This window comes from Pelophylax lessonae, assembly GCF_965119305.1.
Source record: "Pelophylax lessonae genome assembly, chromosome: 10".
Classification (NCBI taxonomy): domain Eukaryota; kingdom Metazoa; phylum Chordata; class Amphibia; order Anura; family Ranidae; genus Pelophylax; species Pelophylax lessonae.
Window position 1 is genome coordinate 90098097 of NC_138777.1, and position 18002 is coordinate 90116098.

Sequence of the window (18002 nt, forward strand, 5' to 3'; positions counted from 1 at the left end):
AAGGATTTTACGGTAAGACAAAATCCAGATATTTCTTGGTGTGAGTCTCTGGGAAGTTTCCCCTGCTCCTTCTCTGTATAATGTCTTCTGGAGTTTTTACAAAAAGGTATTGTTCAACGTTTAGCTTTGGACACCATTAAGGGTCAGATTTCGGCTTTGGCAGTTTTCTTTCAAAGACCGTTGGCCATGAATTCCTTGGTTCGCACATTCGTGCAGGGTGTTTGTCATTTGGCTCTTCCAGGGAGGTCCCTCGTGCCTCCGTGGGACCTCAATCTAGTACTGCCGGTCCTCCAAAGGCCGCCATTTGAGAATATTCATGAAATTCCTTTACTTTGTCACAGAAAGTGGCCTTCTTGGTGGCAATTACTTCTGCACACACAGGGTCTTGGAGTTGGCTGCGGCGTCCTGTCCATCGCCTTATCTGGTGCTTCATCGGGACAAGGTTGTGCTTGGTCCCTGTCAATCGTTCCTTAATAAGGTCGTGTTGGGTTCCACTTGAATGAGGACATTGTGTTGCCTTCGTTATGTACTAAGCCTAAGCACTCCAAGGAGGTTGCGTTGCACTCGTTGGATGTGGTTCGGGCCATTAGGGTGTACTTGATGGCGACGGAGTCTATTTGGAAGTTGGACGCCTTGTTTATTCTTATGTAGGGTACTCGTAAGGGACAGGCTTCGTCTGCTGCAACCATTTCAAGATGGATCAGGCAGACGGTGGTGCAGGCCTATTCCATTAAGGGTCAGGTTCCTCCTTTCCCTGTTGTGGCGCATTCTACTAGGGCGCTCAGTCCTTCCTGGGCCTTCCGCCATCAGGCACCAGTGGTTCAGGTTTGCAAACGGCCACTTGGTCATCTGTGCACACATTAAATAAGTGTTACAGAGTGGATATTTTTGCATCTGCGGATGCTACTTTTGGCCGCAAGGTTTTACAGGCCGCGGTGGCAGAGACTTCTCTCTCTTGAGGTGTTTATTTCTGGTATGTGAGCTCCAGTTGTTCCTGGTTGAGCTCCTGGGTTACCTGGTTAGCTATGTTTAGCCCAGTTGGGATTTGTTTTTTCTTGCTGTGTTTGTTCCACCCCTCATGCTGATACTGCTTTGGGACGTCCCATTCGACTAATGAAGATATGTCGCTGTGTCCGTCAATGAACGAAAGAGAAAACTGGATTTTTGTTTTACCGTAAAATCCTTTTCACTGATGTTCATTGACGGACACAAACAAAACTGAATCCTAGAGCAGGAAGTGGGAGTATACTACCTAGGACTGCCCCATGGGCGTAGTTAAAAGTTCTGTTAACTTTTGTTAACCCTTTTCCGCATAGTATCCTACTGCTAGGAAGCGCAGCATAACCCATTCGACCAATGAAGATCTGTTGCTGTGTCCGTCAATGAACATCAGAGACAAGGATTTTACGGTAAGACAAAAATCCAGTTTCTCTTACGTCCTCCGACAGTCGCCGCCGCCTCTAAGTCATCACTGTTGGGTATTGACTTCCTCTCCGCAGGAGTAGCTAGGCATATAGACTTAGTCAAAAACAAAAAGACATTTGCATATACACACCCATGGGGGCTGTCCCATCTGGTCAATACCCCCCTGCAGTGACCACTCCCAACTCAGTTTCAATCTGCCTAGTGTCAGGATTAGTTAGGCTTCCTTGTGCTGGGGCTACAGTCTCAGCCTATCTAATCTTTTATTTGATTTTCTTTGAAAATGTCAGTTTTTGCTTACTTTACTAGCTGTTTATTTTGTCAGCTTTAGTTTTAGTCGACTCTTCGGAAGAAGATGGATTCATGCGGTGCTGGGATTCGGACTGGCCGCCCTGGGTCTCTGGGGCAGAGGGTCAGATGGACCCCCAGCCCGCCATCGAGCGTTCAGCTATGGTTCGCCCTGGCATTATGAACGACCCATCCCTGTTCGCAGCAGGGATGCAGCCGTGAGGTGGCTACCTCACTGGACGCACCTGCGATCCTGCAGTGCAATGTCCCTGGCTAACGGCATTCCCTGTCAGATGAGGACAGCGGCTTTCCGTACTGAGAGGCTCCCCACGCCATCTGGTACAGGTAAGTACTTCTGTGTGGGGCCTCTGTCTGGGGTGGCAGTCTGTGTTGCTGTGTGTTCCCCATGTCTGTGCCTGTGTGACTCCCTGATGCGGTCCCTGCGGGAATCGCTTGTACATGCACTGCGGTGCTGTGTGTTTTTGGGGGTCCTCTTCCCTGTGTCACTTTGGTGTGTGTGGCGACTGCAGCGGGTGAAACCGCGTGGTCCGCCATTTTAAGTATGGGCAGGCATGTTTGGCTTCTCTATGGGCGATAGTACATGCTGTTTTTGGCGCCATCCGCCGCCATTTTGCGGTAGCAGAACGATCGTTCCGACCGCATGTTCGGCGGCCATTTTGGCGGAGCCTTCCATGTAATCCTATGGGGCAGCCATTTTCCCTGAGTCATGCAGCCTATAAGTTCAGCCTACTCTAGCAGCACTTCCTTTTCCTCTGAAGCAGGACATCGGTGGCAACACTCTGCGGAGCTCTGCAGGTTATCGCTCTCAATATCTTTCTGTATTGTCGTTTCTGGCTCAGTTTTTTTCTTCTCCTGTTTGGAGGTCTTTGTCGCTGTAGCGGTGGGCTGCGCACTCCGCAGCGATCTTAAAGGGACAGTACAAACTTTTTGCACTGTTGTTTTTTTGTCACATTGGGCAATGGATTCTCAGGACAGCAAATTCCCCTCAGCTCTAGTGGGGGTCCCCAGTTCTCCTGTGGCCCCTCTGAGACCTGATTTGGCCGCTGTAGTGGCGACTTTGGTGTCAAATATGGAAGTGCTGATGGCTGAATGTGCTGCGAAAAAGAGGCCCAGATTGTCTCTCTCCTCTGATTCAGATGGTGATATGGCTGCTGTGAGCGTGCCCTTTTCAGGGTCCTGCTCATCCTTGGACCCGCTGGGGTCTGAGGGGGAGGCAGAGGTGGAGGGGGTTGATACCTCCTCCCCGGGGTCGCCTGAAGAGTGGGCGACCATGGATAAATTAATTGTTTCTGTTAAGGAAACACTACATTTGGAGGATGAGCCCAGTCCTCCGGGCGTTGTGTCCTCATTTGGGACGCACAGGACCCGCAAGTCGGCGCAGGTTTTTCCCTGCCCAGCTGAGTTTCATTACACTGTTAATGAAATGTGGCGCACTTTAAAACGTCCATTTCTGGTGCCTAGTCAGTTCAAATTGCTTTATCCCTTTGCACCGGCTACGGAATCACGATGGTGTGTGTCTCCACAGTTGGATCACACCGTGGCTGTGTTAAACAAGGCTACCTTGATTCCTACGGAGGATTCCCCGGTTTTCCGGGACCACACAGACCGGCGGTTGGAGTCTCTAGCCCGCCATTCCTATATGGTGGCGGCCTCCTTGCTCAAACCCATTTTCGCGTCCGTTTTGGTGGCTCAGGCGGTGGCTGATTGGACTAAGGTGCTTCGGAGCAACCTCGTGTCTGATGATGTTCCGCCTGCCCGGCTGGAAATGGTGGATCAAATCCACCAAGGAATCATGTATTTGTGTGATGCGGCCTTAAATGAGGTTCCATTAGTAGCACGCCTATCTAGTGTCTCGGTACTTAACCTGCGACTGATATGACTGAAGAGCTGGTCGGCTGACCAGTCGTCGCGGAAAACAGTTGCTGATTTTCCATATGCTGGTTCTCGCCTTTTTGGCGAGGCGTTGGATACCCTGGTGAAAGGCGTCACGGGGGGCAAGAGCACCTTGCTGCCCCAGAACCCGAAGAACAAGTCCTTTTGTGGCAAGCGGGGTTCTGCATCTCGATCCACTCAGGGGTCCTTTCGGAACCAATCCAAGGGCAAGCCCTTCAAGGCCCAGGGCAACCAGAAGAAGCCCTGGGCGGGCAAGCAGGAGTCGGGCAATGCCGGCTCGGCGGGTCAGTCCGACTCTGCCTGAAGGGGCGCCCTCACCCGTTTCAGGGGTGGGGGGATGCTTGCGCGGTTTCCTCCAACCAAGCGGGGTTCTGCATCTCGATCCACTCAGGGGTCCTTTCGGAACCAATCCAAGGGCAAGCCCTTCAAGGCCCAGGGCAACCAGAAGAAGCCCTGGGCGGGCAAGCAGGAGTCGGGCAATGCCGGCTCGGCGGGTCAGTCCGACTCTGCCTGAAGGGGCGCCCTCACCCGTTTCAGGGGTGGGGGGATGCTTGCGCGGTTTCCTCCAACCTTAGCTGCTCCGGATTTCGGACAGGTGGGTTCAGGAAATCAGGATACGAGATCGAATTCCTTTCCCAGCCGACGGGCAGATTCTTTCCCTCAAAGCTTCGCTTGCCTCCTGGGAGTCGGCAGGACCTGCATCAAGCGTAGGACCTTCTTGCTCAGGGGGTGATTGTCCCGGTGCCTCATCGGGACAGGTTTCGGGGATTTTATTCCAATCTGTTCACGGTGCCCAGGAAGGGGGGCAAAGTGCGTCCTATTCCCTATATGGGAATGATTCTGGACTCTGCTCAGGCAAAGGTGTTTTGCCGGAGGACAAGCTCCAGACCATTGCAGGACGAGCTCAGGTCCCTCAGGGACCAACCGTCCTCGTCACTCAGGACCTGTATGCGGGGCCTGGGGTTGAGGGTGTCGGCCTTCGAGGCGTTACCCTTTGCTCAGTTTCACAGACGGGGATCCTGGCCAGGTGGGACAGACTGCCTCAGTCCCTGGATCTGAGTGTCTCATTGAGTTGTCGGACCAGATTGGCTCTTCTGTGGTGGCTCCAGTCCCCATCAGTGGCGGAAGGCAAGTCCTTCCGTCTGTTGGTGTGGACAGTGATTACCACGGATGCCAGCCTGTCGGGCTGGGGTGGAGACCTGGGCAACCTGTCTGCCCAGGGCACTTGGTCGGAGGAGGAGCCCTCCCTCCCGATAATTGTGCTGGAATTGCGAGCGATTAAACTCGGTCTCTTCCAGTGGTCGGACCGTCTTCGGGGCCGTCCTTTCCGGGTACAGACGGACAATGCTACCGCGGTGGCTTACATCAACCACCAAGGGGGAACCAGGAGTGCTCGGGTGGCCCGGGAGGTGACCGACATTCTGGCTTGGGCCGAGACTCATGTCCCGGCGATCTCAGCGGTTCACATTCCGGGTGTGGAAACTTGGCAGGCCGACTATCTGAGCCGCCAGACCCTGGACCAGGGGGAATGGTCCCTACACCCGGAGGTCTTCCGAATGCTGTGTGCGAAGTGGGGATCCCCGGACGTGGATCTGTTCGCATCTCGGCTAAACCGATAGGTGGAAAGGTTCGTGGCAAGAACGTGCGATCCGCTGGTGGACGCCTCGGATGCGTTAGTGGCCCCTTGGCACCAGTATCGTCTGATGTATGTCTTTCCTCCGATTCAGTTGCTATCCAGGTTCCTCCGCAGGTTAGCCTCGGAACCGCACCTGGTGATTCTGGTGGCTCCGGACTGGCCACGCCGGTCCTGGTACGTTCACCTGGCAGTGGCACCTCCGTGGCGACTGCCTCTGCGGGAAGATCTCCTGTCTCAGGGTCCGTTCTTCCATCCTGCTTTACAGTCGCTGGCTTTAATGGCATGGCTGTTGAAAGCCAGGTCCTGAGAGACAGGGGTCTCTCCTCTGAGGTCATCCCTACCCGTGTCAAGGCTAGGAAAACCTCCTCTGGTAAAATCTGTTACCGTTCTTGGAAGGCTTATTTCGCCTGGTGTGAGTCCAGGGGGTTCTCCCCTCGCTCTTACTCGGTGTCGAGAGTGTTGGCCTTCCTCCAGTCTGGTGTGGACCAGTGCCTGGCGCTGGCCACGATCAAGGGCCAGGTGTTCGCACTGGCTATTCTTTTCCAATGCCCTGTGGCGTCCCATTCTCTGGTTCGCACCTTCATTCAAGGTGTGCGACATTTGGCTCCTCCCAGGAAGGAGCCCTTACCTCCATGGGACTTGAACTTGGTTCTGTCCGTGTTACAGCGTGCTCCCTTTGAACACATTCGGGATATATCGTTGCCTCTACTGTCTAAGAAGGTTGCCTTTTTGGTGGCGATCACTTCGGCTCGCAGGGTGTCGGAACTGGCAGCGTTATCTTGCCGTTCTCCGTACTTGGTGATTCACCGGGATAAGGTGGTTTTGCGTCTGCATCCCTCCTTTCTTCCTAGGTGGTCTCTGAGTTCCACATTAATGAGGACATTGTCCTGCCTTCGCTTTGTGCGAAGCCTAAGCATCCTAAGGAGGTTGCTCTGCATTCCTTGGATGTTGTCAGAGCGATCAGGTTTTACCTGTCGTCTACGGAATCCTTTCGGAAGGCGGATTCCCTCTTTGTTCTTCCTGAGGGACCTCGGAAGGGCATGGCTGCGTCGGCAGCGACTATTGCCAAATGGATCAGACAGACCATTGAACAGGCTTACGCCTTTAAGGAAAGGGTTCCACCCTTCCCTGTTAAGGCGCACTCTACCAGATCTGTGAGTGCGTCCTGGGCCTATTGGCATCAGGCCTCGGTGGCCCAGGTGTGCAAGGCTGCGACTTGGTCGTCGGTGCACACTTTTTCCAAGTTCTACAAAGTAGATGTTCTGGCATCAGTTGATGCTTCCTTTGGCCGCAAGGTTCTCAGTGCGGCAGTGCCATGAAGGACCCTTGTTTTTTCATGGGTCCCTGGCTGTTGGTATTTGCTTTCCTGGGCTGTTGCTCCTGTTGAGCATTGTTTTCTGTTGCCCAGAAGGTTCTCTTAAGGTGCATGTAAGGTTCCTTTCTCTGATGTGGGTACTGCGTTGCCTTTTCTACGGTTGCATTTCCCACCCCTCATGTCTATACTGCTTTGGGACATCCCAACAGTGATGACTTAGAGGCGACGGCGACTGTCGGAGGACGTAAGAGAAAACGGAATTTTTGTAAAATCTTACCTGTAAAATTCCTTTCTCTGAGTCCTCCGACAGTCGCCGCCCCCGCCCCTCTTTTGGGGTTCTTATTACCTACTGCTATGCTACCAAACTGAGTTGGGAGTGGTCACTGCAGGGGGGTATTGACCAGATGGAACAGCCCCCATGGGTGTGTATATGCAAATGCCTTTTTGTTTTTGACTAAGTCTATATGCCTAGCTACTCCTGCGGAGAGAAAGTCAATACCCAACAGTGTTGACTTAGAGGCGGCGGCGACTGTCGGAGGACTCAGAGAAAGGAATTTTACAGGTAAGATTTTACAAAAATTCAGTTTTTCCATATTGTGCAATTGTCTTATCTACAGTTAGCGGATAAAGACACTGCAGATTTTCTAAGCAAGTCCTCCTATTCACAAATTATTTTAAGATAGGAAACAGAACACAAACAACAATTTATTTAGAACAAAGAAAGGTGTGAAGTATTTGCTAAAATCTGTGCAGTGTTCAAAATATAGGTTTTCCTTTTTTTTTTTTTTTTAGATAAATTATGACTTTTGAGTAAAGTCAAATCCCTGCAAACACCTGGGGTACGTAATCACGGTCCTCCCCTTGGACAGAGTATCAGTTTGTAAAGCAACTACGTTTTGTTTGTAGATACCACAAGGTTCAACTTAATTGAATAATGTAGTATTTGCAAACTAAGTTTATCAAAGCTAGTGTTTCAGTATTGGGTGGATGCTCACACATCACAGTAAATGCTGCCTGCATACAAGACTTCAGTGACTAAACATTTTTGCCAAAACTCGACAGCAGCCCCCTAATACAAAATATAGTTATTGATTTTCTTTGTCCTCTCCTTTTTTTGTCTGTGTAGCTATAGTCCTCTAGAAATCAAAAAACATAGGCTTTGATATATATAATTAGGTTTCTAATTGTAAGCTTCATGATACAGTCAGGGCAGCTAATTGATGTGATACATGCAAAATGGAGTGCCATTTTGCTAAAGTTAATGTATGCACTTTTCATTTTTTCTCTTTCATTTTAGGAATCTGATTTAGCAAAGTTTCGGGAACATATAGTCAAAATTAGAGAGCAGTTGTATATCATAAATGAAGCAGAAGTTCAAAAGCGTTGGACCTTTGAAGAGGAGGTGAGAGCACTCTCTCGTTCGTTTTTTTTTTTTTTTTTAACATCCCTTTCTCCCACCCTGTGCATTTTTTTTTTTTTTTGACCATGTTATGTTTTTTTCTTTGTATAACTTCTTTCATTCACTTTGTATGACTTCTTTTATTCAGATCAAACGGCTTTATTTCTATACTTCACCAATAAATCTTAAGCAGCTGCAAAACTGGAGAAATTATCTGGAGTTTGAGTTGTCTCAGGGTCAGCATGAGCATATAGTATTACTGTATGAGCGCTGCCTGATGAGTTGCGCACTTTATGAGGATTTCTGGCTGTCGGTAAGTCTTGTTTATTGTATTTTTTTTCTGGGGCAGGAGCTATTAGATTGGCCATAGATTTTAGAAGATTCTTGGAAATGCAGCAATGATACAATAGTTCTTAGGGGAAAACATCCTAAAAGCTCTGTTTTGACTAATGGTGTTGACATCTTTCTGTTCAAAACTTCCAGGGGCAACTGCATCTCATTTCTGTGGGGTAACCTAATGTAGATATAAGATTAAAATATGCACAATCATACTAATTGGTATTTGAGTAACTTCCCTGAAAAATGTGCTGCTATAGTTTTGTAGCAAAGATTGCAAGTAGACAAAACTTGCCAAGGCAACCACACAGTGACCTTTACATACCCCTCCTGAAAGAGTTAGTTGCATTGCTGTGATGTAAATGTAATGATCACCTTTTTTTCATGAGTGGCTGACCTGGAACAAGTATGGAGAGCGGGAGTTATTTACTTACTGCATGCTTGTTTAAGATCAGTAACTTGGTAGGCATTGTAACAGTTGCATCTGCATGACAGCCAGGAAAGTGGAATAGTTTCCATGAAAAAGTCAGCAATGGCAGGCTATAGGGCAACTTTTTTTTTTTTTTTTTTTCAAGCAGTCAAGCGGCAATTTAAGTTATAGGAGGCCTAATATATTAAATGGATCTTGCATTTTAGTGCAAGGTCCCCTTTAAATACCAGGGACTGTAAGAACTGAACTAATAAAGAGTATTTCTATACAGTATGCGCAATATATGGAGGGCCATTCAGTGGAGGGTGCCCGTTCTATATTTGAGAGAGCCTGTCGTATCCATTTACCAATGAAATATGGCATACATCTTCAATGGGCTGAATTTGAGGAGAAGCATGGTAAGTTACTATTTTCTGTTCTATTATTTAATTTGGAATTACTTATCAGTATGAGGATAGAAGTTGCCTATCTATAAAATGTTAAATTTTGTGGCATATAATTTGGTTAGCAATTGTTTTGCACCTCTATTCTTCAATTCACAGGCTTCAGCCTTGAAGAATAAAAATATAAAAGATATTTTGGGCCTGATAACTTTAGCAAGTCTCGCATTTTGGCTATCATTTTCCAAACTGCGGTGAAAAAAGTAATTGTTTGCGCTGGGGCTGTAGATATTATCACATCTTGTCAGGAGTCTGTGATAGTGAGCCTAAGCCCCAGCCTGCTTCTTCTTCGGGGCTCCTGATCGTGGGGATGACCTTGCAGCACGCTGGAACCAGGTCATGGCTCCCAGGTACACCCAGCTGAAAATGCGGACTAAGCGTGTGCAGAGTACAATAGCAAAAAACTGAAGGAAAATCCGAGAGACAAGCAGAGGGCGGGCAGCAGGCAAGCATAGATAGTAGAAAAAGCCAGGATTGGTACACGAGTAGTCAGACAAGATAACACAAATTAGTAAGCGACTGAGAGCTCAGAAAACTGTGAAGTTGGTCAGGTAATCTTGCCTGCACTGAGCATGTCTTTATATAGGGAAGCAGACTGGGAGGTGACTAAAGAAGTGATAGAAGGGAAAGGATATAAATCCAGGATAAAGCAGGCAACGCCCATAGGTAAACAGAGATGTCAGCAGCACATCTAAAATGGAGTTGCATATCTAGCAAAACACTGCAGAATGAGAAAAAAGTTTCACAAATGGAAATCTGCAGGCTTAACTTGTGACACCTCTTTACTTTTCTTTTCACGTTTTTACATAAGCATTGTGTATTCTTTGTTATGGTGGCTATTTTCTTCCAGGATGTTTGGACTCTGCCCGTGCCATTTTGTGTCACCTTGAAGATAGAATACCTGGTTTAGCCATTGTACGTCTTAGGCGTGTTGGTCTGGAACGGCGAAATGGAAATCTACAGGAGGCGGGAAGATTGCTAGAGGAGGCTGTGAAGATCAATGCAGGCACAAAGTTAGGAGGATTCTATGCTGTGAAACTTTCACGACTAATGCTAAAGCTCCAGAGAGACCCACACAAGGCAAAGGCTGTACTTAGTGAAGCCATTAAGAAGGATCCGGTGAGAATGAATAAACTATTGAAAGTAGATGTTTGATTTGCACTCTGCTATGTAGCTTCAGCTTTCAAATTCTATTATTGTAATCTCGTTTATAAACTTGTACTCAGCCATCAAGTCTGCTGATTTTTAAGATCCGCTAATCATGGCTGATGGCTAATTTCATACCAGATCGGGCTATGCCTGCCAAAGAGAGGATGTTTTGGGGATTTAGAATCTGCTCACGAATAGGCAGCTTTAGATTTCAATAGATTTTTTTGGTTTCAAGTGCAAGTCAAACATACAGAATGAAACAACAGAATAGTAGCTGTCAGAAAGCATAACAATACAGTATGAAGAGAGGATACGGGGACGCAGCCCCCTAGGGAACACATAACAATAACACATCCCGCTAAGCAACTTATAGCCTACTAAGTCCCATGTCGAGGCGGCTCGAGCCAGACCCCCACCCCCCCCCCCCGGCGCCCCGTAAAGGGAACACACTGCGCCGAGCCGGTGGGGGGCGACCACCCAGGCCCCAACCCACCGCCACACGACCGGCCCCGGGACAGCAAAGTGACCGCAGGGACACGTCAGATGCAACACATTACAATAAAAAACAATGAGGCCACAGTAAGCGGTGCTAATAAAACTTAGAGAGGTCCCCAGGGGACCAAGTCTGTCGGGTGACAGAGCCCCAAGGGAGAAGAGGGGCCACGAAAGAAGTGGAGAAGGAAAGAAAAAGAAATAGAAAGAAGTGGAAAATGGAAAGGGGAATGGTGGGAGAAGGTGGGGTCCAGGATCAGTAGGGGGGGATTGGCGTCCAGGTCCTTCACAGGGGAGCATAGCAGTCGTGGCCTGCTACTGAAGTATGAGTCATCAAGGGAATAGCTACAAATCACTGAGGTCCTGCCAGATATCTCATCCAGGGGTCCCAGGTCTTCTCAAAGAGGATTAGCTTATCCTGGAGGATGGCCACCATGCGCTCGTTCACCATAATCCAGGTCAGCTTAGCTTTAAGCAACTCCAACAATACCACCGGGGACCGCCAGGAACGAGCTATGGCGATCTTGGCTGCCGTAAATATAAAGGTGACCAAACGCCTGGTGTATTTGGGGGCTTTATCAATCGGTTTACCCAACAATGCCTGGGTAGGGGATTTAACCAGGTTGATATTCGTGAGCGAGTAGATAAAATTATACACCCGTATCCAGAAACGGCGGACCTTCAGGCAGGTCCACCAAATATCGAGGACCGTGCCCGCTTGGCCACAGCCCCTGAAGCACAATGAAGATGCCCCCCTGACAGCTGCCGCCAGTCGGACAGGGACCATATACCATCTGAGGAAGACTTTATAGTTACCTCTATCAGGGAAGTATTTATCAGGGACTTGGAATTCATAAGCGCCAGCTTGTTCCATTCCGCCCTATCCAATTCCTCCCCCAGGTCTGCCTCCCACCGAGCCATATACCGTATATACTCGAGTATAAGTCGACCCGAATATAAGCCGAGGCCCCTAATTTTACCACAAAAAAGTGGGAAAACTTATTGACTCGAGTATAAGCCTAGGGTGGGAAATACAGCAGCTACCGGTAAATTTTAAAAATAAAAATAGATACCAATAAAATTACACTGAAGCATCAGTAGGTTAAATGTTTACAGCACAGCACACAGCACATTACAGAACATCACACAGCACATTACAGAACATCACACAGCACATCACAGAACATCACACAGCACATTACAGCAGTGGTTCCCAACTCCGGTCCTCGGGACCCACCAACAGGCCAGGTTTGCAAGATAACTAAATTACATCACAGGTGATCTAATTTGCTGCTCAGTGATTGCAGTATTCTAGTCTGCATCCCCCAAGGTAATACTTAAAATCTGGCCTGTTAGTGGGTCCCGAGGACCGGAATTGAGAACCACTGCATTACAGAACATCACACAGCACATTACAGAACATCACACAGCACATTACAGAACATCACACAGCACATTACAGCACAGCACACAGCACATTACAGAACATCACACAGCACATTACAGCACATCACACAGCACATTACAGCACAGCACATTACAGAACATCACACAGCACATTACAGCACAGCACACAGCACATTACAGCACATCACACAGCACATTACAGAACATCACACAGCACATTACAGCACACAACACATTACAGCACATAACACAGCACATTACAGAACATCACACAGCACATCACACAGCACATTACAGAACATCACGCAGCACATTACAGCACAGCACATCACACAGCACATTACAGAACAGCACAGCACATTACACAGTACATTAGGCCTTCACCTCCAACCCCCCTCAACCCACATTAGGCCTCCACCTCCATACCCCCCTCCCCCCCTCAACCCACATCAGTCCTTCATCTCCAAACCCCCCCCCCCCCCCCTCAACCCAGGTCACCCATAAAGAGATATTAAATTAATAAAAATATATAATATATAAACCTTGAGATGCTGGAGTGCTCATGGTGGTCATGCTCGTCATGCAGGGGTTCGGGTTCCTTCAGTGTCTACTGCAGCCCGGGCAGCTCACTTCAGCAGCGTGGCCGCCAGCACTGGCTCCCCCCCCCCCCATGTGACGTGCACCGTGCAGACCGGCCAAGCTTATCCACTGACTCAATCTCCTCCGCTCGTCTGCCACAGAGGAGCCGAGCGGCGGGCATGTTATTCGGGCATAAACGGCGGCGGATGCGGGCGGGCGAGTGGGGGGCAGATTCCTAGTCATTCCTGGTCATTCCTATCATTGCAAACATTTCCCCCATTTTCAATTTTTTTCTCACTCGAGTATAAGCCGAGGGGGTGCTTTTTCAGCAAAAAAAATGTGCTGAAAAAGTCGGCTTATATTCGAGTATATACGGTAAGGCAATTTAGTGTTTTCATCAAGCAATATAGTATATATCGTAGAAATGTAACCCTTCTGTTTGTCTATATTATTACAAAGATACTCCATGCGAGTAGAGTTCGTCAAATCACAGAGACTCTTTAGAGAAGAAGCATAGTGAGAGATCTGAGTGTAGCGAAAGATCTCGCTCTCTGGCAGAGAGTACTTGTCTTGTAATATAGTTCTAGAGAGGACACCCCTGTTATCACATAGATCAGCCAGACGGAGAAATCCCTTATTTGTCCACCACGCGAAGGCTAGGGGACAGAGGCCCGGAGAAAATCGAGGATTGCCCAATAGGGGCGCTAATGGAGTATGGGGAGACTTGAAGCCATAGCGTTTCGCCAATCTGTTCCATATTCCCAACGAGAGGGACAAAGTAGGGCACAATATCGCCGGGCGGTCCTTGGGCTGCAGCCACATTAGGTGTTCAATCGGCAGATTAGGGACATGATAGGCTTCAAGCTGCATCCAAATAGGACGGGGCTCTTTAGAATGGAATCTGACCAAGTGAGTAAGTTGAGCAGCATAGTAGTAATTAAGGAGGTCGGGAACCCCCAAACCCCCCCGCAATTTGGGTGTAAATAGGGTGCGTCTGTTCACTCTGGGCCTCTTATCCCCCCAAATATACTTCACAAGCTTATTCTGAAAGGTTTTAAGATCTGTCATATTGACAGCTATCGCTAAGGTACGAAACAAATACAGCAAACGTGGTAAAACATTCATCTTCACAGAGTGCAACCTGCCGAATCACGACGGGGGGCTGGTCGCCCATCTCGAGAGGTCCGCCCCCAGAGTTTTGTAGAGGGGGGGATAATTGCATGCATAGAGAGTGGAAATCAACGGGGTCAAATGAATGCCCAAATACGGTAGGGATCCCACCTGCCATTTAAAGGGGAAAGCAGTTGCAAGAGTAGATACCGTGGAGTCATCTAGAGTGAGATTCAATGCCCGGGATTTGGTATGATTAACCCTCAGTCCAGAAATTGCCGTAAATTACCCCAGCACCTTAAGCAAATTGGGGATGGAGACCAATGGGGTCGACAAATACAGTAGAATGTCATCAGCGAAAAGGGCGCATTTATGCACCATAGCTCCACAGGGGATGCCCTGGATATTCGGATTCAGCCGTAGTTTGATCGCCAGAGGTTCCAAGGCAAGGATGAACAATAGAGGGGATAGGGGGCTGCCCTGACGCGTGCCCCTGCGGATCTCTAAATAATCTGAGGTATAACCCTTGACTGACAATTTCGCCACAGGTTCACTATACAGGGTTCGCAGCAACATGAGAAATGTGGGGCCAAAGCGCTCAAGTGTAAGCCACAGGTATTCCCAAGATAGAGAATCAAACGCTTTATGGAGATCAAGAGATAATAGCATGCCTTTCCGCCGCCCCGTCCCCCCCCCCCCCGTCCCTATCTGACTGGAGGGCCGAGATAACATTGATAGCCCGTCTGGTCTGGTCCGAAGCCTGTCTCGTAGGGACGAAGCCCACTTGGTCAGGGTGAATATACTGAGCTAAGAAGGAATTCAGTCGTGTAGCTAATATTTTGGTCATAATTTTCACGTCACTAGATTTATAAGGGAGATCGGGCGGTAATTCAGACAGTCACCATGGTCCTTCCCAGATTTGGGGATCACATTGATGAAGGCATTGTTTTCGTAGCGGGGGATTGGGGAGCCGCTCCTGATCGCATTAAAGTAGGAACAGAGGTGAGGGGCGAGGGCTTCCCCAAATTTTTTATAATAGTGGCCCGAAAAGCCATTCGGGCCCGGGGCCTTAGAGGGATTAATATGTTTAATAGCCAGCAATACTTCAGGTTCAGTAAACTCCCTGTCCATGATGTCACCGTGGTCAGTTGATAACCGTGGAAGGGGAAGGTCGCGAAAGAAAGCGTCAAACTGGGGGCGTTGGAGAGGATTCGGCGAGGAGTATTGTTTAGCGTAGAAATGGTAAAATTCGTTGATAATCAGTTGAGGGTCCTGGGTTCTACTGCCAGTTCGAAGTTTCAGTTTTGGGAGTGCCGGGGAAAAGGGTCGGTGGTTCAATTTGCGGGCCAGCAGGGTATGTGGTTTGTCGCCTAGGGTGTAGTATCGGTTACCCGACCACCGGAGAGACTTCTCCGCGCGTGTGGTCAGACTAAGGTTAAGTGTCAGTCTAGCGGAGTCAATTTTGTGGCGAATATCAATGTCAGGGTTACGCTTTTGTTCTCTTAGTAGGTCCCGAAGGTCCATTTCCTGCCTATGAATGTCCTGAGCACGTTCCCTCTTTTTCCTGGAAGCTATCTGAATAAGTTTACCCCTTATCGTAGCCTTATGGGCAGCCCATCTAATCGCCGGGGAAGTGTCCGTATTGTCTAGGAAGTATTGGGATATGGCGCCCTCCACCTCCCGGAGAACCGTCGGGGCATTAAGCCTCCAGGGAGCGGGTTTCGGTTTCATCCAGAGATCAGATACCGTCATCGCAACAGGTCAATGATCAGACCACGGAGTCACCAATATCTGGGACTTCAAAACGAACAGAAGGAGGGGAGACAGGGTAAACAAGTGGTCAATGCGGGCATAGGTCTTGTGAGCGTGAGAATAATGCGTAAAATCCCTAGTAGTGGGTTGAGCATTGCGCCAAACATCTACTAAGTCATACGAATGCAGCAGGCGTGCCAATTTCACTCCCTGTTTGGGAACATGCCTAAGGGATGTGCGGTGGGAGGTCGACTTATCCAATATTTGATCCATTGGAAGGTTATTGTCCCCGCCGAAGACGACATGGCCTGTTGCATGCGGCAGGATCACCTGAAGCATGTTTCGAAAGAAATCTAGTTGGCCCACATTGGGGGCATAGTAGGAAACAAGGGTAACCTCATGTTCATTGATCCTGCCATGCACCATGACATATCTACCCTCCTTATCGCGAATCACGGTTTTGGGCGTAAATGAGACCTTTTTTGCTATACATATGGCGACTTTCTTCTTTTTATCGGAACTGTTGGAGAAATAGCAGGTGGGATATTTCGGGCTAAGAAACTTAGGGGAAGAGGAGTGGGCAAAATGGGTAGTACGAGAACATCAAAACCCTGGTTCGAATAAAACTGAAAAGCTTTTGTGCGTTTCACCGGCGCATTAAGACCCTGTACATTATGTGTCAAAAGTTGAAATGGAGTTGGGACGTGTCTCGTCATTGTGATTCGACAGGTTGCACTCGCTGGAGCAAACCGGGGGTCTCCCCCCATGGGAACCTCAGACCTGGAGGGAATTTAGCCACTCTTGCAAAAACTGGAAGACCTGGAGACCAAGGGAGGATGAGGACAGGAAAAGGAATAAGAAAGGGGAGAAAAGAAAGGAGAAGAAAGGGGCAAGGAGAAGGAACTCCCACCCTTCCTTCCCCCCCCCTCAGCATCAACGAGGGGGGGGGGAGGCAGTAACACTCTAAATAAGGATTTAACAATACCTAAACAAGGCTGGTTGTGGGGTCCAGCTCCCCCAAAAGTTTTGCGAGGTTGCTCACCGCATAAAGCCATGAGCAAATTCGCAAAGAAATAGTGGCATGCGAAACATCCCGGCAGTTCCGCTCCATGCCATCCCAGCTATGCGCCGGGTGTTATGAGGCAAAACTACCCCGGAGGCCCCCAAACATAACATAAATGCACTCTGGCCCCAATACTATTATAACAATGCACTATTATCAGCCCCAGAGGGGCTCTGAAGTCCCACCCCAGGATCCCCAGCATAACTGAAAATTCATAACATGAAACATCAAGCAGGGGGATCGATGGAGACGGGCAAAAGTGACAGAGGCCTTCCCAGTCCCCCTAGGGAATTAGACCTCTAGGTGGGAGAGGGAAAAAAAGCAAAAAATAAAAACATTAGGAACAGTCTCACACGGATCAGTGATAGAAGGGCAGCTGTCTCTGTCCATGCCAAAGTCCAACGAAGGGAGACACTGCTGAGGGTGAAGTAGCCACATGCCGGCAGCTCCGCTCCACGCCACCCCAGTTATGCGCCGGGTGCCATGAGGCGAAACCACCTCGGAGGCCCTGAACACAACATAAATATACACTGGCCCCAATACTAATATGGTAATGTGCCAATACCAGCCCCAGAGGGGCTCTGAAGTCCCACCCCAAGATCCCCAGCATAACTGAAAACTTATAACAAGAAACATCAAGCAGGGGGATCGATGGAGACAGGCAAAAATGACAGAGGCCTTCCCTGTCCCCCAAGGGGACCGGACCCCTAGGTGGGAGAGGGAAAGGAAGCAAAAATAAAAACATTAGGAACAGTCTCACGTGGGTCGGTGATAGAAGGGCAGCTGCCGCCGTCTGTGCCAAAGTCCAACTAAGGGGAACACCGCTGAGGGTGAGTCAGCCGCTCCCAAAGTAAAAGTAAGAAGAAACAAAAACTGAACGATGTAGGGGTTCACAGCGTAGGAGGAACTACACAGCAGGTGACGAAAGCCCGCAGACTGGTACTATTCTTCCATAGACTGTAAAGGGATTCCTTGAACAGCAGGAAAGCATAGGATGCTTCACGGTGGAGTACGGGTACGGGCATGTCCCCTCCGGCTTGGTTGGGACCACAGTGGGGACAGTGACCTGGCTGGCGTCGTCGGAGATGAAGAGCGGGACCTTTGTGGAGGACTATCCCTGGAAATTATTCCCAGGCCCAAGAGCACATGTTCTCCATCATGGAAGGTAGAAAAGGAATGCGTCTTCCCCTTGTATGTAAAAGAAAGGCGAAAGAGATAAGACCATCTGTGCTTAATCTGCCGATTAATGAGATGTGTCAGCAAGGGTTGC

At 49.0% G+C, this 18002-nt stretch overlaps 1 protein-coding gene across 1 annotated transcript in view; it reads left to right on the top strand.

Annotated features, from left to right (window-relative positions):
* The window catches only part of LOC309566071 (pre-mRNA-processing factor 39-like), a 120780-nt gene that overhangs the window by 69147 nt on the left and 33631 nt on the right, over window positions 1-18002 (top strand). Inside the window, exons 7-10 of the mRNA XM_082271097.1 lie at window positions 7873-7977; window positions 8123-8287; window positions 9012-9138; window positions 10031-10299. Of these exons, the coding sequence (XP_082127223.1) occupies window positions 7873-7977; window positions 8123-8287; window positions 9012-9138; window positions 10031-10299 (666 nt within the window). The remainder of the gene's footprint in view (window positions 1-7872; window positions 7978-8122; window positions 8288-9011; window positions 9139-10030; window positions 10300-18002) is intronic.